Source organism: Crocodylus siamensis, chromosome 1 (genome assembly GCF_052110815.1).
Source record: "Crocodylus siamensis isolate JL-2025a chromosome 1, ASM5211081v1, whole genome shotgun sequence".
Classification (NCBI taxonomy): Eukaryota; Metazoa; Chordata; order Crocodylia; family Crocodylidae; genus Crocodylus; species Crocodylus siamensis.
The window spans coordinates 122,005,927-122,031,240 of NC_143395.1; the positions used below are offsets into that span (position 1 = coordinate 122,005,927).

At 45.3% G+C, this 25,314-nt stretch overlaps 1 protein-coding gene across 5 annotated transcripts in view; it reads left to right on the forward strand.

The window, feature by feature from the left end:
• Positions 1-550: 550 nt before the first annotated feature.
• The window catches only part of SCAF8 (SR-related CTD associated factor 8), a 168,946-nt gene continuing 144,182 nt past the window's right edge, over positions 551-25,314 (forward strand). For 3 of the 5 annotated variants that reach the window (XM_090041687.1, XM_090041681.1, XM_090041696.1), the window contains exon 1: positions 552-863. In XM_090041687.1, coding sequence (XP_089897813.1) covers positions 834-863 — 30 coding nt within the window. In that variant the 5' untranslated portion in view covers positions 552-833. Of the gene's footprint in view, positions 864-25,314 lie in introns of all 5 variants that reach the window. The other 2 variants (XM_090041692.1, XM_090041701.1) reach the window with 2 other exon arrangements.

The window sequence follows — 25,314 nt, forward strand, 5'->3', positions numbered from 1 at the left end:
CAATAATATTCAGTTGCTTATTATTATTATTGTTATTATTATTATTGGTAGTAGTAGTATGAGTATTAATACTTAGTATCATTAATATTATTAATAGTATTCCATCGTTTAATTATTAATTTTACTAACTGATTGATCATTTAATACATTGTTTAGTTATTGATTATTTTATTAGTACTTTATTTGGTATTGTTTTAGTATTTTTATTATGTTTCATTTATTTTATCACCGTCTTGTTGCTGTTTTATTGTTTTCTTCCTTAACCAGCAGAGGGCGCTGTGGTTGGCCGCCCCGCCTCTTCAGCTCGGGCACCGAGGCGCTGTGGCCGCCGCAGCCTGAGGGAGGAGGCGGGAGCCGCGGAGCCTGCCCTGGCCGACCCGTGCAGTACTCGGCCTCCGCCGCCAGGGGAGCGCTGCCCCGCAAGCGAGTGGCCGGAAGGGAGGCAGAACGACCCTCTAGCCCGCCGCCTTAGTGCTCTCTAGGGCTGGCGCCGGCGTGCGCCACCCTCCGGCAGGGGGCGCTCTGGCCGCCGCCTCCGCTGCTCTCGGCGGCTCCTCTCCGCGCTGCGCTGCCTCGGTGTTCCGTGGCCGCCATATTGGGTCCGTGCCGCCGCCGCCGCCGCTGCGTGTTTGTTTCCCTCCATCTTCTCCTGCGGGCCGAGCGGGGGGCGGGGCAGGCGGCGGCGGCCGCAGCAGCAGCAGCAACCGGGGGGGCGCGGCCCGCGTCCGCCCGCCGCCATGGGCAGCAGGCCGGGCGGCCGCTGAGCGCACCCGCCCCGCCCGCCGGGCCCAGCGCCGCCGCCATCAGTGCACGAGAGACGCCCCTGCCGCAACATGGAGGCCGTGAAAGCCTTCAACAGCGAGGTGGGCGCTGGGGCACGGGACGGGGGGGCGCCCCGTCACCTTGAGGGTGGGGGAGGTTTCCTGCCCCACATCCTCGTCCTGCTCCTGTAGGGCTGGGGTGATGAATGGAGGAGTCGGCCTGGCCTGGCTGGGGAGGGGGTGTGTTAGGGATGTTTCTTCTCTCTCTTGGATAGGCCTTGTCTTCTGTGGGAGAGGGGGACGCGTCCTGCACTTTGGCGGAGGATGGGTGTCTGAGTGGAGCAAGGCTGGGGGGGAAGTGGTGGGTTTTCCAGTCCTGTGTTGTGGTCCCCCCCCCCTTTCCTGCTGCCACTGGTGCCTTGGCCTCTCCTCCCAAAGCACGTCCGCATGCATGCAGCACACATGTGAGCATTGCTTTATTTTTTGAGTGGGGAAAGTGTGTAAAGGTCTGGAGGGCCATCCTGCTGTGGGAAGGGACCGTTCCTGGTGTCTCCAAACCAAAAGGCCTGTTTTCTGCCAACCTTGGAGGTGGTAGGAAGGCCAGTCAAGATATTGAAGCTGCTCTTTTTCTTTTTTTTTTTTTTTTTGTCAGGATGGCATTGAACAGTGCTGGTTAAAGCATGATTTCCTGGTGTGGGTTTTTTTAAATTTACTCTTCTCCATGGCAGGAGTAAACAGTTCGGTTAAGAAGTTACATTGCCAGTGAGAAAGGAAACTTGATTTTCCTGCCATGAGGCCAACTGGGGAATGTGATTCTTTTCATATTTAAAAGGTAACCTACATGGAAAGGCAGGAAAGGTAGTTTAGTTTTTGGATATCACTATTTCTCTTACCTGTATTTGCATATGCAGATATACAGCACTAGATTTAAGTTTCATACAAGCAAATGCCTACTCTGGATACTTTAAGAAAACACTTGGATGCCTGTCTCTTGCTGGGATCATTTGACCTCTGCTGATTTCCTGTCTCTTGGGCAGGGGCTGGACCTGATGATCTTGTGAGGCCCCTTTCAGCCCTGATGTCTATGAAATATAAACTGGCTTCTCCAGTTCAGAAAAATGGATGAGGGGGGTGCCATGTCCCTTATTTCCCCCACTCCCCTCCTGCACATGAGTAAGACATCGCTTTATTTACTCCAAAGAGTATCCAGTTACCTCACTAAATAACCCTTAGGTTTGGCTTTGAGTAAAATGCCTAACATTATTAATGATACCAACCAGGACTAGAAGATAAACTATACTGTACCTTTTAAATATAGTAAATGAATAGATCTTTTGGTAGATGTGATTTTTTTATTAGACCAGCTATCATAGAAGCATTTGAATAGCTGCATCTGATTTCTATGTTTCTCTTTAAGTAATTTGAACTCTAAATGGTGGTTTTCCCCTCAGTTCAACCATTGGAGGGAAATCTCACTAGAAGTTGGCTCTCAAATTTGATTTTTTTTTTCTTTTTTTGTCAGACTGCTTATGTTTTGAGAAGTGAAGAAGAGAGTTGTCACAAGAACAGAGCAACATCCAAACATTGGTTTAGAGTCTCAAATGCAACTTGGCATGTAGAAGTAAAATCCTTTATTTTCTTATGGAAAAACACAAGCTCTTAGTTTTGCCAGCTTAATAAATACTCAAATGTGGAGGTTTTGTGCCTCCATTGGTTCTCCCTGTAGTAACAAAAATTAAATTGAGAACTCTACTGGCAAAGTAGATTGGGGAGGCTTTTTTTCCCCTCTGTTTCATCCTAGAAAAAAAATAAACTGATTTCCTTTTTATGAGTAAACTTTGTTATTGTGAGAACTCAGACTTTTTTTCTGTTCTGCATTAATCTGTGCTTTTATAGTTGAATATTGTGCAGCAGTGATAGAAAGGGTATTTAAAAAACTATTAAAGATCTGATTTTAGAATACTATATAACTGGTATCAGGTTTTGGCACCTTCAACATTAGGCAGTGACAGGCCAAACTTTCATAGCATTTTTTTCCTTCTTTCTTTCCTGTCCAGTGCCCATTCTCTCTTCCCCCCCCCCCCCCCCCCCCCCCAAAAAAAAAAAAACACCCCAAGCAAACAAAAGTGCAGGATTTGCCCTAGCTTACTGTCCTGTGGCTAAAAGTAATCTTTATAATTGCTTTTGTAGACCTATTTATGAAGACTAATAAACTCTTAAATTCTGCAACTCGGGCAGCACTCTACCCTGTAATCTAAATATTTGTGACTATTTATGAGTCGGTTGTAAACAAAAGCATAATTTTTTATGATTGTAGTAAGTTTCTAGTAATTATGATATCTTTTGGGCAAATTAATTCAAGAGATGAATTTTAACTTTGGCAGCAAATAGAGTAGGTTGAGTTTTGTAGAAAATATCAAATATTTCTCACATGTGCATTTTGAGTTCAATTCATAATTTCACAGCAGCTTACATAGCTTTGCTGGCTAAGTCCAGATGCCAGCTTTCCAAATAAATTAAAAAACTTGGGGCTACTGTTCTAATACTTCCTATTTGTATAAATCATCTCCTTCAAAGGAGAAGTCAAGTCCTAAATTGAAGCCAAAATTTAAAAGCAGCTTTTTGGCGAGTTAATTAAACAATTTTAAATTAATAGAAGGTAAGTATTTGTACCACACAAGGTCATGTATCTAGTATTGGGTAACACTGGAGTTGCTTGCGGGGAAAATTTTCATTTCAAGGCCAGTGGCTTTCGCTATGTAAATATTTACTAGAGAAGTAATGTCTACTATTGTAAAATATGGTGGTGTGGTTGGTGGTACTGATCCCATTGGTAAGTACTACAGATGGATGATAAATAGGTTGAGATTTTTTTTTAAAGCCCAAGTATTTAACTCTACATGTTTAGTCTTAATATAACAAAATGTATGTATATTTAAAATCCTGAAAATTTACCAAACTGTCTACAAAATGTTGTTTTATCATCCTATGATAAAACAATTCATTTTACTTGACAGACGAGAATTAACTTGTGTAAATGGAAAAAATAATTTGCACGGCTGCTTAATTAAGTGTTTCCACCCTACTTGCGGAATTTATATTTCCCTAGTTGACTTTATTAATGCTAATTGTGACAACTTAAAGCAAGAGTGAGCAAAACATAGCCTGTGGGCCAGATTTGGCCTGCCAGCTGATTTGGCTATGGCCCCTGGGCAGGCACCCACCAATTTGATTGGAACCAGCTTATGGCACTGCATATGGGGCTGAGCTCTGCCTGCTGCTGCCCAGAGCAGCCCATGCTGTGCTCTTGTCAGCCTCAGCACAACCAACTCAAGCACCTGCAGCTGTCTAGGTATTGCTTGGCTCTTTCTCTCCTAGGGGCTCCTCCTCTGGCATCTGCTATGCTGCCACAGGTGGGGTGGGGAGGGGGCAGGGAACTGACCGGCTTTTGCCCCAGTTCATGGGAGTGGCACAGCAAGGGCCAGAGGAGAAGGAGCCCCTGGAGGTATGGGGAGCTACAGCTGCACTAGGAGCAACCCTGTGAAAATGGTGTGCACTCCTGCCCACACCCCTGAAAAGTGCTGTACAGGTTGCCCTGAGTAAGAACAGGCAGCTTTTGGTCCATTGTGGAGTGCTGCAGGAGGGGAGGCGGGGGGGCAGGATTGCATATGTACTGCTTGGGTGAGCTCTGTTTGTGCCACTGATTCCCAGGACCTAGCATATAGGTAGGTAGCACCCCGCCTCACACGCATGCACCCCCACTGCACACGGTATACAAGACTTTATTTTGAGCTGTTATGCAATCACCTCTATACACACTACTCAAAAAGAATCCCATACATTGGGACAATTTTTTAAAATAAATTTAATATAACAGATGTTTGATTCTTTTTTTTTTAGTATACAATTTTATCTATAATTTGCTAAAAGTTACCTTCTTAAAGAATTTTGTGTTTGCAGCCCTTGACAACAACTCAAATTCATGAAGTGGTGGCCCTCCAGCCAAAATAATTGCCCACCCCTGACTTAAAGAAATGCTCTTTTGCAGGCCTCAGTTCATGAAATTTTCCTAGTACATGCAAACCTTAAAGCCAGACAAGCATTGGTTGGGGAAAAACATTTTTTTTTTTTTTTTTTGGAAGTATGCATGAAATTTTAAGTTTGCAAAGAGCAAGGCTTTTTTTTCTAGATTGCTTTTGGTTTTCATGTTCTATTGGACCAGCTGTATAGTTGGCAAACTTTTAGGCACAAAGTGACCTTCAGGTCTTTGTGCCCATAAGTTTGTCTAATGTTTCTTCCAACTGTATGTTTATATCGCCGAGAACCTCCTCAGTTGGTTTTTTTTTAATGTTTTCTGGACCGTTATGGTTACAACAACACTCAAACCCAGCTACAAGCCTGCAAAAGTATCTTGTTAGTCAAGACCTGAGATGTAGAAATGCAGTCCCAACAGCAAAGGGGGGGGCAGTTTAGGGAGAAGCTGACTTTATTATTTAAATACAAATTTGTTGAGCTTTAAAGTAGATTGATTAATTTGTAATACAGTTTCATCTCTGGCCCTATTTGTGTAGTAATATGCCCTTGGGTTTTTGTTTCCTTATTTGTTTATATATGTCTCTTTGTTGTATGCAACATAAAACAAACAAGGAGAGAGAGATAATCTGTCTTAATTTACAATTTATTCATTTAGTTTTTTCAAATTATTAGTACCATTAAGTTAATACTAAGGTGAATACATTTCTGCAGAATTGGAGTCTAACTTTTTGTACATGGGGAAAACTATGAAAATGTATAGGGCAAATTACTGCCAAATTCATAACCAATGAAAAATAGCCATTTTTTCCAGCTTATTTATATTATGTTAAACATCAAAGTTAATTTTTTGTGGAGATATTTGTGAACCTTTCATGACAATTATAAGCTATTCATTTCTTTAACTTTTATTCATTTAGACTTCCTGCCTATATCTGCAAAGTCCTGAAGAATGTGAGACCCCACTGTGTTCTATAACTAAATGTGCTCACAAACATCTCCTTACTTAAGTTGTACATGTAGAGATGTTGCTGTCGGACCTCTTTCCACAGCTTTTTAAAAAACTTTACTGGCTTTGAGTACAGCCCCGCTTCTTAACTGGGGGACAACCCAAAAGCTTGAGTGTTCATTTTGGGGAAAATCATTAAAAGTAACTGGACTCTGCCAGTCCATAAAAATTGTGCTTAATTTTAACCTACAGCCCCTCAGCCTTTGCTGTTTAGCAAGCCATAGTCTGAAATTGCCTAATGGCTAGCAGTGACAAAAACTATGGGTGGGGTGTTTCTTGTAGAGGGAATGGGATGGGACATAAAAAGAACAAAACCTGAAAATTTATAACTGATCTTGTTGGTAGTGTAACTTGTATTATGAAGGTTAACTATCAGTGATGAAATACAGGTTTAATTTTAACTGAAGACCAATTTAGAGAGGCATTATTATGGAGTGCTGTATTGTGCAGCTCAGTCTTATGGTTGCATTTGTACTGTTTTGAGGAGCCATTGTGAAAGGAACAAAGTCCATTAACTTCTGATTTAAAACTTTTTTTATTATCATTAATCTTGTGCTTGTAATAGCCTACAAGAGAGATGGTGCTCAACTTTTTGCCCTGCAGACTGGCTAAGTGGAGCAGGGCTGAATTGGTCCCCATGCTGCTTCCACGGGTCCTGCCTGCTCAATCTAGTGCACAAGGCCACACCATCTAGCACATGGGGCCAGAAATTTGGCAGTGTGGGTATAGCCACAGCTCCCACACTGCCACATTTGTGGACCCATAGGGAGCCTTGTGGACCAGATGACAGCTAGGTGGGTTTGTTTGGTTTTTTTGGGATGGGGGAGTAGTTTTTGCTTTTTATGGGTTAGACCTAGCCTACTAGCCTGGGGTGGAGTACCCCTGTATAAGAAGGAAGAAAAGAAAATCCTTAGTTTCTTTAAAATTAGTCAAGATTTCACTTTGGGCATGTCAAATGTTAAGTCAAAACCATACAAGATTACCTGGGAATGAGTGCCTGTTGTTTTATCTGTCTCAGTGTTTTTTTAGAAGGTGCTTTTTTCCAATCTTTTATGTCTTTTTGGGCTGGAATGTTTCCTGTGCTTAAACTGACTACTTCCAAAGATGAAGCTCAGAACTAATGAATTTATTTTTGCTTTTCATTGATTTTTAATAAGTGAAAAAGTAAACCTAGACCTGCATTTCAGTATATATTTAGTGGTATAGCTTAAATCACTCAAGGAGCTTTTTCACAAATGGAAGCCAAGTGATTGTAAATTAAATATTAGGACTTGTATTATTGTCTAATTAGTGCATTTTTGCAAAATATGGAAGGAAGGCGAGGCAGTAGTGTCCTGGAACAGTGAGAAACGCTATAGCTTTTGTAGGTTCCTGAGAAGGTAGTTTTTATGAAATGGTAGAATACAGAGAGCAGTTATTTGTTAAGATGTTGGCAGTAAGCCTTACTGGAGACCTCCGTCTTAGACTGCCATGGCTAGATTTGCTTACGTTTTAAGCGCATGTTGGACAGACACTTGTCTAGCATGGTTTAGATGGGGGTGATCGTCAGGAAACCTAGCTTTCCATTATAAATCTCAAATTCTCCGATTTAAAAATCCCAAAATCCATGGTTAAAATGAAATGCCCTTTGTAGCCCTCCAGTCCTGCTTGTGCCCCTGCACCCCAGCCCTGCTGGAGGGGGGCCTCCAGCTGCCAAGGCTGTGGGGCCAAGGACCCAGGTCCACAGCCCCTTGCCCCCAACAGAAAGCAGCGACTCCTACAGCATGACCTGGCTCCCCCCCCCCCCCCCCCCCCCCCCCCCCCCCCCCCCTGCTGCAGGCTCAGGTGGGGCCAGGTCCCAGTGGCAGCATGCACTCTAGGGGGACAGGAGGGACCTGTGGCCCACAGGCCTGTGGGGGAAGGGGGGGTATACACTGTGGGCTTGTGCTCCTCACCCTACTCCCCTCACCCAGGAGGCCAGGCAGTGCAGAGCTTGCAGTGACAGGCAGCTTTCATGCATGGCCCCACTGTGCCCTGCTGCACCAGTCACACGTGCTGTGTTCCAGAGGGCTGGGGGGGAGTGCAGCGTTTACGACCCTGGGTTTGCAGCGAGCCAGGCACTCTGGTCGGGAGAGGGTGGGATTGCAGTCTCCCCACTCCTGGCCCGAGTGCCTGGCCAGGTGAAAATCCCCCCCTCCTGGCCAGTGCGCCCAAGCTGGCTGGGGACTGAGGGAGTGCAGACCACCCCCCCCCCCACCAGCCGGAGTGCCTGACCAGCTATAAACCGCTGCTCCCTCAGTTAGCTTGGGCATTTCCTGGCCAGGAGTGGTGGGGTTTGCAGCTGGCAGGAGTGGTGGTGGTTTGCAGCTGGCCGAGCACTGCGGCTGGGAGTTGGGACACTGCAAATCCCCTACCAGCTGGAGTGCTCGGCCGGCTGCATACCTCCTCACAACCCCCATGCCCCACTTACCTCCAGCAAGGAGAGTGAGCCAGAAGCAGCCTCCGGTAAGTGTCAGGCCCCCACCCTTCCCCCTTTTGATTTCCCTCCTGGCAGGGTTTCCCCACTCCTTTTGCAAAAAGCTCTTGCAGGCTAGAACTCAGCCAGCTTGCAGAGATCTTTGCAACAGGGGGAAATCTGCGGGTTTCTCTGATTTTTTTAAGTGGGAAATCAGTGGTTTTCTCTGTTGGTTTCCCCCCCATGGAAAATGGAAAACCCAGATCCCTGGTGATCAACCTTGAACAGGAGGTTGGACTAAGTGACTAAGGGATCCGAATCCCTTCTAGCCCTACATTTCTATGATTCTGGCTGCATACACAGGTTCACATAATCTGGGAGAATTCTACCAAGAAAACAAACTTGTGGGAGAATTTTACCTAGAGCTTCATATGTAGACATTCAAATGCTAAATCTGAGGAGTAGAGAGCTTGCAATGCTGAGACTGTGGCTTGAGGCACGTGGAGAAGTTGTGCAAACATCTCCATGTCCTCTGGAAGTTCGTTTAGTTTGCCTGGCAACAGATGACAACAGTGCATAAGGCAGAGGTGGCAGGCTGACATGGACAGTCTGGGTCAGACAGTGTTTTCTTGCGGCATGATGTGGGAATTGTGAAGTGGATGTTTTCTGCTCTCTGCTAGAGCAGCAGAGTCTATCAAGTGACATGTTATTTCCCTTTTGAAGGGGCAGGCAGAGGGGTTCTGGAGGGTTATGACTGCTTCTCAGAAAAGTCCCCACAGCATGTACAGACATTTGTTCTCTTAAGAGAGATTCTCCTGGGAGTGGTTTTAACGCTGGTTGTTCCCATGTTGTTCTATCAGAGTGACCATTTTAATTCTGGGAGAAAAAGCCTGCATATCTGTACACTCATTGTTTTTCTCATGAGAGAGTTGTTGAATGCCTCTACCCAGAGAATGCTTCCCTGGCCATGGAAAGTAAGGAATCTCACTTTTTTTCTTCTCTTCCAATCTGCCTTGACTGAAAAGGGTGATTCTATCATTTCTGTATGTTCTCCCCCTTAGAACTCCATGGCTTCCTGTATTTCTGCCCCTTCTTGCCTTTGTATGAAGCTATACTTATAGGCCGTTTGCAGATGTGTTTAAAAAAACAATCCCCCCACGAAACCAGAAAAAATGGCACTTCTTCTTTTAAATTCTGCGCGTCCCATGCTGAGCCCATCACATGCCCAGAAGAGGCAGTGCGTTAGCTAGACCTGGCTCACCTGGTATCTGTATAGATCACGTGCTTTAGTGGGGATTTTTTGGGTGCTTTTATCTAATAGCTGATTGAATCAGCTTTAGCTAAAAGTGCCAAAAATCCCTGCTGGAGTGCTCTATCTATACAGACACTGTAGAGCTGGCTCTACAGTAATGCGTTGCTGCTTCTCATCAAGTGCACTTTTTGTTTTGTTTCTGTTGTTCTTTAACATCTGCAAGCAGCCCTGATGTCCATAGCTTTTTACCTCCTTTTTAGTAACGAGAGAGGCCTCTTTTAGGCTACTGTCCATAATGCTGTGATCTGGAAGAATGAACTGCTTATGCATTTCACTGAGACACTTGTCAGATTTAATCTCCTGGGGGTGACGGGTATGGAAGTAGCAAAATATCTCTGTTTTGCTTGTGTACTCCCAGGTGCCTCTAGAAGGAAAGGCATGATGTCCGTAGCTTCCTCTGAGGTATGTTGAAATGCATGAGAATTGGGTCAGTTTCACTCTTGCTGCCCAAAGGTTGAATACAGGCAGTCAAAAAGCCCAAGGTGGAATTGCTCCAATCTTAGCAGGTTTCTCTAAACTGTGTAGATTGAACCAATAATGATCTGAATTCAGGGTCAGTTTTTACTTGGGAAAGGCAGGGGGAGGCCTGCAATGACCCAGACTGGAAGGTGGGCTGGGGGGGAGAGCATCCCTCCCAGTCTGTCATTGTTGAGCCCAGCCAAAGTGTCCAGCACATGCCCCAACCCTCTGTCCCTCTGCAGGGGTGGGAAGGGGCCCCCACCCTGGTGCGTGCCCCTTACAGGGGAGGGGGGCTTTCCCTGGCCTATGGTCCCCCAGCCTGGGGTTGCCATGCCTTGTGGAGCTGAAGGGAATACCACCCCCTCTCCTTCTGTGGCAGCAGTGCCAGCTGTGCAGGAAGTGGGGGAGGATTCTCCTGGGCCAGTCCCACACCTGCACAACTGGGTTGTGGGGTGCTTCTCTGGGCCCGGGATCCCCTAGCCCAGGGCTGTCCTGCCTTGGGGAGTGGTGCAACCAGCACCTTGTTGCTACCACAGATTGGGGGGGGGAGGGCATTCCCCCAGGCTGGGTGTCTGCCCATCTGAACATGGAGGTGTGGTACTGGGGGGGAGTGCTGTGCCTCTGGTGTCTTCCCGTAGCCTGGGCCAGGGTCCCCAAGCTTGGGATCTAAGGAGAATATTACTCCTCCCCTGCACAGCTAGGCAGCTTGGCACCAGCACCACTGCAGGTGGGGGTGGGGAGCATTCCCCTTGGTTCCCTGGGGCAGGGCAGCCCTTGGCTTGGGGGATCCTGGGGCAGGTCATGTGCCCTCTAAGGCTAAGGTCCTCCCCTGTACTTCTATGCCTAGCTACATGGATAGGCACCTGGCCCTGGGAATGCTCTCTCCCTCCCACCTGTGGCAGTGGTGATGGGGGGAATGTTCTCATTGACTCCCTGGGTAGAGCAGACTGAGGACCAGAGGCATTGCTGTCTCGGCTCTGACCCCCTGAGTGTGGGGCCAGCTAGTCCCTTGGCTGGAGCTGTGAGATGTGAGAGGTGTTCTAGCATGCAGCTTGCCACCTTGGGTGGGGATGGGGCTTTCAGTGTGGCAGGGGGCCACAAAGCATCCTGGAATTCAGTCATTTGCCACCACTGAGAACAGTCTAGCTCCATCCTTTTTTGAACCACCTTCAGGTAGTTGAAGGTTGTTATTAAGTCCCCTCTCACTCTCTCAAGACCTAAATAAGCCCAGTTTCCTCAGTCTTTCCTCATAAGCCATGTGCCCCAGCCCGCCTAACCATTTCTGTTACCCTCTGCTGGACTCTCCAATTTGTCCATATCCTTTCTGTAGTGGGAGGCCTAAAACTGGTCACAGCCCCCAGATGTGGTCTCACCAGTGATAAACAGAGGGGAATAATCACTTCCCTTGATTGGCTGGCAATGCTTCTAATGCAGCCCAGTGTGCAGTTAGCCTTCTCTGCAACAAGGGCACACTGTTGGCTCCTATTTAGCTTATTGTCCACTATAGCCCTTGGGTCCTGTTCTGCAGAGGTTTTGCTTAACCAGTCAGTCTCCAACCTGTACTGGTGCATGGGCCTTGCATCCTTTGTACTTGTCCTTATTGAACCTCATGAGATTCCTTTTGGCCCAATTCTCCAATGTGTCTAGGTCACTCTAAATCCTAACTCTACCCTTCATCATATCTACTACTCCCCCCAGCTTGGTGTCATTTACAAACTTGCTGATGGTGCACTTTATACCATTTTCCAAATCACTAATGAAGGTATTAAACAAAACCAGCCCCAGGACTGACCCCTGGTGCACTCCACTTGATACTGGCTGCCAACTAGACAGCGAGTCATTGACTACTATTCTCTGAGCCCACTGGTCCAACTAGTTTTCTGTCTACCTTACAGTGCATTTGTCCAGCCTGTACTTTCTGTACTAGATGCAAGTTGCCATCTTGCCATACTAAGCTTTGACCTTTGGAAGTGTCCAGTTTTTCCAGTGGAGTACTACTTGCACCCTATTAATCTGTAATGACACCCTTGTCCAGACTTCTGTAATGGTTCACTATACCTACTAACTCGTACAGTATTCGCAAAAACTGTCTCAGTAATTTGCATCTTGCCAGACTTGGCTTTGAAAAAAGTGGCTTGTTGTTGTGACATCACCTTTTATGCCTTGTTTGTGTTCCTTTCTTCAGCATTATTTTTTTCCTGTATGTTTCTGCATGCTGTGGTTTGACTCTTTTGCTATTATAGGTCCTCCTGTAATCTGACATGTTTTTACAATTTCACTTCAGTGCTGAAAATGTTTAGGTACAAGATTAATATAGTCCTTAGCTGCTTGCTGTTGAATTAGTTCTTGTGTTCAGGAGGAAACACTGAATTGTTCCTTGCTGGTACTACTGACTGAAGATGAAAATGCTTTTCAAGAAGAACTAATTAAACATGGAAGAGAAGGAACAAGTAGAGAATTGCGGTATCCTTGTATTGCATCAGAATTTGTCTGTCTGCAGAAGTCTGTTCTTTGTCAATTATCCACCTTTTCTTGCTTTCATGAGGAGGTACACTTGCTAGTTTTTAAGTGTTGCCACTGTTAAAAATGTATACTCCGTGTGCATTTTCAGTTGATGTCTCCATTTTTACTTATAAAATACTTATAAAATAAGATACAGGATTTATCTTAAATTTCTTTAATGAAATAATGGGCTGTTTCTTTGTATGAATGTACTTAAAGATTAAACAAGTTTATTTTTTTTAATGAAAGATTGAATGCAGTTAAAACTACTGCAGTTGAACAGGAATTTCTAATGAAGCAATGTATTTTACTTAGTATTTCCCAAGTAAGTTTTTCCAGCTTCAGATATTTTCAGTCCATGTCATTGTGAAAAAGTTAAGATTATTGTTGGGGAGGAGTTTCCTCTTTAGGTACCACCTCTTGGCTGTTTTGCCACAAAAACAAAACAAAACCCCCAAGTAAAAAAAATTCTATTCATTTCTATCTTGCACTCCTCTTCTGTATTTGACTTCACATTTCTCTGCCTCCTTTTTTTAAGTGTTAAACACGTTAGCATAAATTGAAGAACTGTGCATTCAAAAAGCTTTGGTTTGAAATATCTTGGTTGTATTGTTATGTATTTATGTAGTTCTCATAAGACAGTTAAACTGACAGAAAATGAAATTCCCATCTCTTGACTGCATTCTTTTGTTTACAACTTTGAAGTGAAGTAAAGCAGACATACAGATCTTTTGACTTGTTGAAGTAAAGAGGAAGGAATCTGTGGTCAGTGAAAAGACATAGAGTAGTTTGATTGGGCAGACAATTTTGAAAATGATAAAGCTTATATAACATGCTAACAAAACAGTGCTGATCTTGTGTAAAGGAAATTAATTATTCTTTTTCTCCAGAACTTTAGCGGCCTAATTATATTATCTTAGTTTGATTGCCGGGTATGTAACAGAGCTGCTACTTAATGAGTAGAAATATGAGGAACAAGAAATAAAGATTGAAACTTTTAAATCTAGTTGACAAATCTGATAACTAAATAAATTCAGCTTTATTATTGGTACTTGCACCCACTAGACATCATTTTGAACTATTAGTTGATATTTTCATCTTTTTCCTAACTAGCCCCAGAAATATTCATACCCATTTATCCTGCTCTATAAAATTTTAAACTTCTAGCAGGCAACAGATGTTAGCCAAGAGACTTAAGTCAGGTACAATGTGCACATTAGAAACCAGAATCCTTGTTAGTCAGATCTTAAATGCGATATTCCTGTCTAATCAAGGGTACTTGAAGCTCCTCAACCAGTATTATCTTCTTCCAAGTAGGTGTCCACTTTTTATGTGGTGGTATTCTTCTATTTTCTTTGATTCTTGCACTTGGGTGGGGGTGGGCCTGTGTTCCTTTTCATTTTAGGACTCCTGGGTCTTGTATGGAGGTACACGTGGAATGTTGCTGCATTTTCCTGGATCGCAGTGTGTAATTGAGATAGTTGGGGTATGCCAGGACCTCTCTGAACCATGATGGAGAGTGCCACAGTGAATCATGGTATGTCTGTTGCACCTAAAACATCTCTTTACTAACTTCACACTATTAGCACCCCTGAGACATTATGGGGGCCTACCACCACTTCAAGCAATCTATGGTGCACCTGTTTTGGGGTTCACTGTAGATTAGGTGTGCCCCGCTGAGTGCATGCTTCTTCCTTATTGAGCTGTGAATGTAGGCATTACCCCAGGTTTCTTTTTTCACTTGTGTTCCAACAAATTGCACCAGTGGCTGGCCCAACCCCATTCCTCTGGATCCGCCCACACATTGGCCTGACCCCATGTGCTGTATGTATTCAGAAACTTGGCAGTGGGGGAAGGGTCGCAGTATTAAATTGTCATTCCCCCACTGCTGGATTTCTGAATGTTATGGGAGCTACACAGGCCAAATGACAAGCCTTTTTGTGTTGGCTGGGGGCTAAGCACTCCAGATTAGACTCTTTTGCCCTTGGTTTCTGGGGTGTATAGATGCCTCACCTGCTCTTGATGCCTGATCTCCTTAAGAGCTGAGGAAAGAGAACTTCCCTAATTTTGAGATCATTCCTCTTGGTTTTTCAGAATATGATAGATTACACTTTCCACTGCTAATGAAATACCTGCAATTGTCAGTAGTCCTAAAATAGTTGTCACCAAAGGCAATGAGTAAGGAATTTAAAACATCAATAAGCTTTAGCTTTCTTCTATAACAGGTTATATGACAGAAGAGTAATTGTTGAGTTTGAAAGAAGCAATGTAAAAGAAATAGAAAAAAATCTTCCTCCCTGTCCCTCTGTCTTGAAATTAGCTTTTGAGGAGAGGTGTAACTAGCTATTTTGGTGCCTAGGGCTGGGAACAGGATGTTCAGAGTAAGTCTCATTTCTCCCTGAGATGCAAGGACCTTGGCAGCTGCTGCCTGTCCCTGGAGGAGGAGGGGAGAGGGTTGCCATACTCTGGTTGCAGTATCTGCCCCTGTATGGTTTTACCAGAGGCTCTCCATACAGTGGCTTTAGCAGCCCCTGCAGTGCAAGCTCCTGGAAGTTAGCACTCTGGCACCCCTTGACAGGTTGCAACGGTGGGCGGATGAGAATAGGATGGGGTTTAACACTGATAAGTGCAAGGTGTTGCACATGGGGAGGAAGAACCGGCACCACACTTACAGGTTGGGGAACTCCCCTCTTGCCAGCACGGAGACGGAAAAGGATCTTGGAGTCGTCATTGACTCCACGATGAACATGGGCCGGCAGTGTGGGGAGGCAGTCAAGAAGGCCAACCGTACCCTGTCATGCATCCACAGATGCATCTCGAGCAGGTCCAGGGAGGTGATCCTCCCCCTCTATGCAGCACTGGTCAGGCCGCAGCTGGAGTACTGCGTCCAGTTCTGGGCGCCACACTTCAAGAGGGACGTGGACGATATGGAAAGAGTTCAGAGGAGGGCCACTCGTATGATCAGGGGTCAGCAGGGCAGGCCTTATGAGGAGAGGCTACGGGACCTGAACCTGTTTAGCCTCCACAAGAGAAGGTTAAGGGGGGACCTTGTGGCCTGCTACAAACTGGTCAGGGGGGATCAGCAGGTATTGGGGGAGTCCCTGTTCCCCCGTGCACTGCCAGGAGTGACCAGGAATAACGGTCACAAGCTGGCGGAGGGTAAGTTTAGATTAGATATTAGGAGGCGCTACTTCACAGTCAGGGCGGCTAGGGCCTGGAACCAGCTTCCAGGGGAAGTGGTGCAGGCTCCTAGCCTGGGGATTTTTAAAAGGAAGTTAGATGAGCACCTTGCCGGGGTCATCTGACCCCGGTGCTCTTTCCTGCCAAGGCAGGGGGTCGGACTAGATGATCTTCCTAGGTCCCTTCCGACTCTAGCTACTATGAAACTATGAAACCCCCTCTCAATCTGTGTCAGGTGTGGGTGTCCTCTTTGACCACTCCTAGTTGTACCGCTATCCCGTTTACTTCAAACACCAGAAGTCCTGGGTGTAGAGGTTTCCTAAGTGACCTCCCCAGTAGACATCTCTTAAATATCTTAATGCCATGTTCTCCTCCCCCTCCCCTGCCATCTTTATTTCTCTATGCAGTCCTTTGGGAAGAAGTATACTGTAGTTCATTCTTTCTACTTGGAGTTCTGGGCTTTTTCTGACCATGGTCCTTCCCTTTGGAATGCACTTACCTGTGTTTGAGGCGTCTTGTCCCTGGCTGATTGATATCAATACCAGTTTTAGGTGCACATTCCAGATATCCATTGCCTCCCTGTTCTAATAAGTATACAAGTGTCCTTTCCCAAATGCTTTCACCATGTGGGGTGTTTTTAATATCTAACCTAAGAAAAAGGAGCTCACTGCCACTCTTTTGCTTAAGATTGCAGAATACATTCAGACCAAAACCTGGAGTTCATATAGACCAGGGGTAGGCAATGTTTTTTGGCTAGAGTGCTGAAAAAACCACAATGTCTACCTTGGAAGGTGGTGAAGTGCTGACATGCTGGAACCTGGAGCAGTTGTTTGCAGCCTCCCAGCCGCCTGCTGGGACCAGCAGGGGCCCTGTGGCTAGCAGCAGCTGCTTAGAGCCTGGGCTGGCGGTGGTGTGCTGAGTAACGTGGCGTTGCATGCCATGTTTGGCACGTGTGCTGGGGGTTGCTGACCCCTGATATAGACATTAAAATGGTAAACAGTGGACCTAGCTTAATTTTAGCTAAGAAATAGATTTATTGTCATGTTTAGTATTTAAGACATGGTAACATGTCTGCATGTGGTATATGGCAGGAGTGTCAGTCATTTGGCCCTGAGGTCTTGATTGGGTCTAGGGGGACTCCTTATGGGTGGGATCAGGATGACAGGGCTTCTGACTGTGGCTACTGGACCTGCCGTTAGCAGTAGTTAGGAGTTAATGATGCTGCCACTCAATCCCCAGAGCCATGGTTGGTGGAGCTGCAGTGTCAGTGTGGCCAGCAGCCAGGGGGTGAATGTCACTGACTTTTTAGTCACCAGTTGTGACTGCAAACATTAAATTCTGTGGCAGCATTCACCTACTGGCTGTGCTGACTCTGTCGCTCTGGCAATTACAGTGATGGGTTTGAGCAGTGGCACTGTTATTGGCTCATTGCCTACTTGCACTCGCAGCAAAAAGCCGCACCCGTTGGATTCCCTTTCTTTACAGGTCATATCTGGCCTGTGGGCTGTATGTTGATGCCCCCTGATATATTATGCACCCCCAGATCACCCTGCGTGAATAGGTGTATCCATGGCATAGGTTAACAGAGTTGCCCTGATTCCATACTCAAGGAAAGAAAGCAGTGAGTAATTACAATTTTTATCTACTGGAAAAAAGATGCAAAAAAAAGCCAGTGGCTGGAAGTTTAAGCCAGGCAACCTTCAAACTGGGAGTTGGGTACAGACTCTTGACAGCAAGGGTGATTGACTGAAATTTTAAAAACCACAACTGAGAGGAAATGGTAGATTCTTCACTTCTTAATGTCTTCAAGTAAGGCTGTATATCTTTCTGGAAGATACGATTTAATGAAATACAAGTTATTAGTCTCAGTACTGGGTACTGAGTACTTTCCAAATAAAAATAAATGCCCCAGACTACATACTGTGAGATGCGTGTAAGTGGTTTTTATATGTCTATAGAATAGTGTAATATGAAATAAAAATTAAAGCATTTGAAATTAAAGGGCAAGAAAACTAAAGAGCCAAGCTGGCAGACCTGCTTGACCTCTCTTTCCCAACTGTCTTAAAGGTTGGGGAGTGGCTCACAGGCTTATTTTCTGGTCCTTTTTTATTCTACTGCCACTTCACACACCTTCATATTAATTAAAATATAACTTTTTTACATCTTGAAAAATAAAAATGGAATGTCTGATGTAAAGGTAGAATGTATACAGAAACTAGTTTCTCAGTGATTTTTTCACTCTGGGACTCTGAATTAAAATAAATGCACATCTGAAAAGGTGAAGCTGTCTAGGCTGCTCCACTTATGGTTTGTAAATGGATATGAAAGTGTTTCTGTGTTGTACCAAGGTGTGCCTTCTTCATTTAAGTCTGTATACCTGTAAGGTTTGAAACCAAGTTTTGGAAGGTGGTACTGATGTTTTACATGCTTCACCTTCCTATTGTGCCAGGTTTAAAGTAGTGTGCAACAACTAAAGAGGATCAAACTCCTTTCTCTTCACTCCAAGCTTAATAGAGGACGATCATAAAGGAAGGGGCAACTTTGGTCTTTTGTAGGCAGATCTTGACCATTCTAATAGGATGGGGTTTAACACTGATAAGTGCAAGGTGTTGCACATGGGGAGGAAGAACCGGCACCACACTTACAGGTTGGGGAACTCCCCTCTTGCCAGCACGGAGACGGAAAAGGATCTTGGAGTCATCATTGACTCCACGATGAACATGGGCCGGCAGTGTGGGGAGGCAGTCAAGAAGGCCAACCGTACCCTGTCATGCATCCACAGATGCATCTCGAGCAGGTCCAGGGAGGTGATCCTCCCCCTCTATGCAGCACTGGTCAGGCCGCAGCTGGAGTACTGCGTCCAGTTCTGGGCGCCACACTTCAAGAGGGACGTGGACAATATGGAAAGAGTTCAGAGGAGGGCCACTCGTATGATCAGGGGTCAGCAGGGCAGGCCTTATGAGGAGAGGCTACGGGACCTGAACCTGTTTAGCCTCCACAAGAGAAGGTTAAGGGGGGACCTTGTGGCCTGCTACAAACTGGTCAGGGGGGATCAGCAGGTATTGGGGGAGTCCCTGTTCCCCCGTGCGCTGCCAGGAGTGACCAGGAATAACGGTCACAAGCTGGCGGAGGGTAAGTTTAGATTAGATATTAGGAGGCGCTACTTCACAGTCAGGGCGGCTAGGGCCTGGAACCAGCTTCCAGGGGAAGTGGTGCAGGCTCCTAGCCTGGGGATTTTTAAAAGGAAGTTAGATGAGCACCTTGCCGGGGTCATCTGACCCCGGTGCTCTTTCCTGCTAAGGCAGGGGGTCGGACTAGATGATCTACCTAGGTCCCTTCCGACTCTAGCTACTATGAAACTATAATATTATGTAAGTCAGTCTGTCTGTCTATCTGTCTGTCATGTTTTATTCGCACTGTGACTGGCTGACGGAAACAACCAGTCAGAGTGCGAATACGGTGTTCGGACAGGAGGTGGTGGTGCGGCAGAGCGCCGCCATGGTAGTGGGGATGCTGCATGCCTCGCCGTCCTGCCCTTTCCCCCCTGGAGACAGTGGCAATGGAGCAGATGGAACGGGGGGTGGGCAGCCTTGGCCACCTCCCCTTGTTCCTTGGAGGTGGCAGCTGGGGGAGTGGAGTCAGGACACTGTGGGGAGGCACTGAATATGGAAGGGGAGGGCTCTACTGTAGTAGGATCTGCACCATCCTTCTTGCTGCTGGCCTTGCCCTTTTCCCCCACTACTCCCTCCTGGTGTGGGTGTTGGAGTGCAGCAGACCCAGGCCAGTGGGGTGGGCAGGTCCAGCCCCAAAGGGTGGTGGGAAGGTCAGAGGAGGGAGGAGAAGCACACAAGTCTTGGCCTGGCCCCAAAATGGAGGATATAGGTGGGACACTCCGGGCCCCGCAAGGGCAGTGAAGAGGGTGGGGAGCCAGGCCCAGCCCTTTGGCAGTATGGGGAATAGGGGGAATGACCCGCCCCCTGCTCCATGGAAGAGGCAGCAATGGCAGTGTGAGGAGGTCTGGGGTTGGGACTGCTGCAGTGAGGGGGGAACAGGGGAGTGGCCCCAGACTGCTGGGATTGGACCCAAAGCAACAGGGGGTGGTGCAGGAGAATAGGGTCAGGGCTGAATTGGGGGCTGGGGTGGATGTTGGGCTCTGTCCCTACTGGCCCCCCAGGTGTGGGTAGGGGAAGTGGCCCTGGAGTGTCAGGGGCAAGGGTGGGGCCAGTGAGCCTAATTGGGGTGGGGGCAAGGCCGATGCTTCTGGCCACAATCCCCCCAGTATTGCAGGTGGAGTGGATGTGGGAGGATGGCCTGGCCCTGGTGACAGAGCGGCCAGAGAGGAGACAGAGAGCGGGCCCAGATCTGAAGGTTGGGGGGAAGTGGGGCCCGATACAGGCTGCTGTCCCCAGCCACCCTCACCACCCTTCTCTTGTTGTTTTTGATGGGCTGTTGGCTAGTATAGTATAAAAGCACAGGTTCCATAGAATCTGAGGAGCCTGCTCCATGACTCATAAAACAAACAAAAAAATTCATTAACCTTTATCTGGGGCGGGGGTTTGGAGAAAGGGTGAATCTGGAGTTAGGGTGACTTAAAGCACACCTCCCCAGACATGGGAGTCCACAGAAATGTGGTCAACACAGCTTACTGTTGTAGAGCCTTGGGATCTCTGGGTTTTTTTGCTAGATTATAATGAAACTACAGTTTTAGTTTCTCAGATGGTTGGCCATTGCAGCAGCTTTACTCTAGAATGTCAGACAAATGAAGATACATGCACCAGAACCTCTTTTTGTTCCACGTCTTCTTGGATAAAAAGTCTAGATAAGGATTATTGCCCATTTTGTTGTCAGAGGAAACTACCATTATGCACCTGAGCTCAGTCCAGAGAAAAAAGATCAACCAGTTGTTCCTTCCTTAGGATAAGAGGAAGTTAAGCCAGAAGCGTGAGCTACAGGCAGCCTTGGAAAGGCAGCAGTAATCAGCGACCTTCTTTGTGCTAGACTGCAAATACATGACCATCCCTGGACATTTAAGGCAGCGTTTCACAACATTTGTGTGTTTATGGCCCACTGTGGCAAAGCTGGCTACTCTCACTCTTCCCCTACTTCACTGCTACTTTTTCTGATTGCTGCCACTTGTACTCTATGCTGCCATCCAGCTTTTGTATTCCCCCTAGGATTACACACCTTGTACTTCAAGAATTGTTGATTGAAATCATATTCTGAGACTTGAGAGAAAGTGATTCTAAGGAAAACGTATTTTCCATCTCTAGACTAAAACTCATCAAAAGAGACTGGAGAGTCAGCACAAAAACAGTTTTAGCATGCTGCCGGAATCTATTTTGTGTCCGTTTGGGTGACTTAGGATAATTCGGGGCATGTCTGAAATTCGGATTACATTCAGTTTTAATAGGAGTTTAGCCAGTATCTTCAGTGGAAGCAGAATCCTTCAGCTGTCGGACTTTAGGACATATTTTCTCACAACTCGGCAAGAAGAATGAAGAGCTGGACAAGGATTAAGCAGACTGTAGGCAAGTTAAGGTCAGGATGGAGTGATTTTAAAATCTATATGGATAATCTTAGATACTGATTTAAATCTGGCAGTTTGCAAATGTATTTAATTAAACTTTTATATTAACTTGTTCTATTATTTAAATATTAAGTATATTTAATGCCACCCTGAATAGTCAAACAGATGAGATTCAACAAGGGCAAGTGTAAAGTCCTGTATTTGAGATGGCATGATTTCATATGCAACTATAAAGTGGGGAATGGCTAGCTAAGGTGCAGTACTTCATACAGGGATCTCAGGGTTACAGTAGACTGGAGAATCTAACTCATCTGGTGCCATGGATCAGGTGAGGGTTTCTGGGCTAGATTGGGCTGTGCTGGAGCCAGCACACAGCCCATCTGGTGGGTGCCATATGCAGCACACTCCCTGTGCCAGGCTCTGATGTTGTGTGCATTATGAGCCCTGAAGTGTGGCCAGTGTGTGCTGCTTCCAGCATGTATGCTGGACCTAGTGCTGCCCATGACACAGGAGCCCAACACAGTGCATGCAGAATGCGGTACCCTGCTGGACTGGCCTGTCTTCTGGGCTTGGTACACCCCAATCTGGACTGGCCATAGTGCCAGCATGCAGAGCTAGCACAGGCCCCCCCACCCTGGGGGTGGCATCAGTGGTCTAGCCTGTGTGCCAGAACTGCTCTGCATACAGGGTTGGTCCAAGACGCATGGGCTAGGTCAGGGGTGGGCAAAATGTGGCCCCCGGGCTGGATGTGGCCCACCAGGCCATTCTATCTGGCCCATAGAGCCCCTACAAAATTTAGAAAGTTTATATTTATTGGCCCCTGGATGCCTGTCATGCAGCCCTTGATGCCTTGCCAAAACTCAGTAAGCGGCCCTCTGCCCTAAATAATTGCCCGCCCCTGGGCTAGGTCATATGCCTCCATGGACTGAATTTAGCTCACAGGCTGTGTTTGACATCCCTGCAGTAGACCATAAGGTGACTATGAGCCAGCAGTGCTCTTTTTGCAAAAAAGGCCAACTGTATCCTGGGCTGTATTAACAGGAGTGTCACTTGCAAATCAAGGGAAATGTTTCTTTTAGTGAGTATTGGTGAGGTCACACCTGAAGTACTGTGTCCTTTTTTGACTTCAAAAAAGTTGTGGACAGACTGGAAAGAGTCCAGTGGGGAGCAACAAAAATGATTAGAAGCCTGGGAAACATGACTTGCGAGGAAAGGCTGAAAGAACTAGGGTTATTTAGTTTGATGAAGAGATGACTGGGGTGGGGGGGTGTTGATAATGGTTTTTAAATACCTGAAGAGTGATTTAGAGAGAGGATAGGATGATGGGACAGTAACTTCAAGCTGCAGCAGAGGAAATTTAGATACTGAATGCGGTGGTTTTAAGCATTGAAATAGTCTGTACAGAGAAGTTGTGGACTCTCCATCCCTGGCAATTTTCAAGAGCAGGTTAGACAGACTTGTGGCTGGGATTGTTTAGAAAAAATAGGCTTCTGAATTGAAGATGTTCTTCACTTACGCTGTTTAAGTAAAATACAAGCTGGAATGGTACAATGATATTTTCAGTCACGGTCAAAATAGGAAATGTCCTTGGGAGAAAAAGCTATTACATTTCAAATAGAACCAAAAAACTTGCAACTTTTCCCCTCGATTTAAAATAATTTCCCCCAAATAATTCAGAAGACTCTAATTACTGTTTTCAGCCAAATATCTGGCATAAATGTGTGCACTCTAGAAAATGGGATTAGAATTTCTCTAGTCTTTGATTGAGGAAGATGTCACGCTGAGAACTTTCCAAGAACCTTTGGGCAAGAAGCTTTTTCCAAGCAGGGCGGTCTGAGCAAGATGGCAGATAACTTCTGCTGTTTAAATACTGCAGTTAAAAGATCATTGCTGGTTAGTAGCATGACAAGAATTTAGTATAAATGCAGTCAAGTACACTCATGGCTGGTTGTCACATAGTAAGAGTGCCTACATGAAGATGCTTGTAATTCAGATTGAAGGTGGCCACAGGCTATGCAGTTAGCTATCTCTTGTTTGATTTATGCTAGGCTTGTGACTTAAGTTCCTTTTTCATGGAAATTAGCACTTAAAGTTGTAATTAATTTATAAAGAATGTAAGAGAACATGTTTAAAAACAAATAAGTTTACCATATTCAACTAATCTTTGTAAAGTTGCAGTTAGTTATCATTGGGCTAGCTTCAGGTTCTGCGTAGCGTTCTCTGTAGAAGAAATTTTTTTTCCTGATCCTAAAGGTTTAGTTTGTTACTACATAGCAGTTAGTACATCAGTAAGCTACATGACTTCTTCCTTTAGAATAAAATGTGTTTGTCTTCTATAAAAGTCAGTACTCTAAGGGAAGAAGGTACTGCAAAATAATTTTTATTTGCTTAAGTGTCAAGGGCTAAGTTCAAGATCTGTATTTTCCATAAAACAGCTACAGCAAAAGCTTTGTTATCTGGCACCCATGGGGAATGTGGGGTGCCAGATAACCAAATATGCTGGTTACCTGAGAGGTGTGAACAGGTGTGTTTGCCTGTTCGGGCCACTGCCCCTCCCACCACATCCGGTGCACCGCTGCCCCTCCCTGGTGTCAGTGTGCCTGAAGGATGGAGAGGGTCCCCGCGCAGGCTGCTTTGCCCTGGGCCATGGTCCAAAGTTGGCCAAAGTGGGACGTCCGGTTTTGCCGCATAGATTGGCATGCTGGTTAATAAAGTGCCGGATAACACGGCTTTTACTGTAGATGTTAACAATAACAGTTCAGTGAAAGATGCTCTATGTGTATTTATTTGTAATGAGGCCAACTATTATAAGAAATATGTTTATTGAACTTGTTCATTGGCATAGGACAGGTTTCTTTCCTTTTGGTTCACATTGACATATTTTTAATAGCACATTATCAAAGCAAAAAAACTGTAGTATACTGAACTTCGAGTATAATTGTATGGAAAAGATAGTAGATTCAGTCTCTTGTTAGTCTGGTACCAGTTAAAAGCAGAGATTGCATGAGAGGTTCTGAAACACACAGGAAGACTTAAACACTTCCTAAATTTTGAATCACAGCAATTACTATCTACTGCTTCATAGGATATAACAGTCTATAAAAAATGGAGGTTTTGTTTTTAACTCTTTATGATTTTACTCGTAATGAACATTTGTCAAAATAACTGTTTGGACAAACCAAATTACAGTAAAAGCTGTGTTATCTGGCATCCATGGGGAATGGGGAGTGCTGGTTAATCAAATATGCCAGTTACCTGAGAAGCATCTTTGCCTGTTTGTACACTTACTAAAAAGGGGGCTGCTGGGGGTACACTTATTTAAAAAAAAGGTTGAAAACCCTTGGTTTAGGAAAATATTTTCTGTCTGCCACTAAAACAGTGCAAAGCCTTGTGCAAGGCCTATTCTAGTCTCTCTGTTGCACGCCTGCAAATTTGTCTCTAACCATATTGGTATGACTATGTAATAATTGAAATAAAACATACTTGAATATTTAATTCAGTGTGCAGTTATGCAAAGTGTCTGCACAGCATGTGTAACCACTGTCTTGAATTCCTTCCTTCTTTTCTGCACTCCACTAAACCTGCTCTCTCTAGAAGCTCAGATACTACACTTACTCAAATCTGAGTTGATGCTGAATTTAAGAAATGTCTAATAATTTAGATTCTGTGTGCACAAAATTTAGAATTTTTTATAATTTTCCGGAAATAGAACCTATGCATCAAAGGGTTGTCTTAAATTTGTGTTGCCCTCCCAACCGCTACAACAGGAAAAGCAGAGGCTGCTGTGGGTCTGACTCTGGCCTCAACCTGGGTTTTAAAGCCAGAGCTGCAGCAGTTGCCTGTCCCTCTCTGCTTTGTATGCAAATCTTGGATGAGGGGCTTTTTCCTGCCCCATGCAGATTATGGGGGAAAAAACTTTGTCTTGAATTCAAATAAATACAGTGCTTTTTGTGACCAAATTACAGGGCTTGTATTATATGCACGTTTGATCTCCTGACAACCCTGAACAGTGACTGTTTTTAAAATTAAAAAAAAAATAATACAAATTGTTCTTTATAAATGAGGTATACCTATCAAACATCTTTTCATATGTTAAAG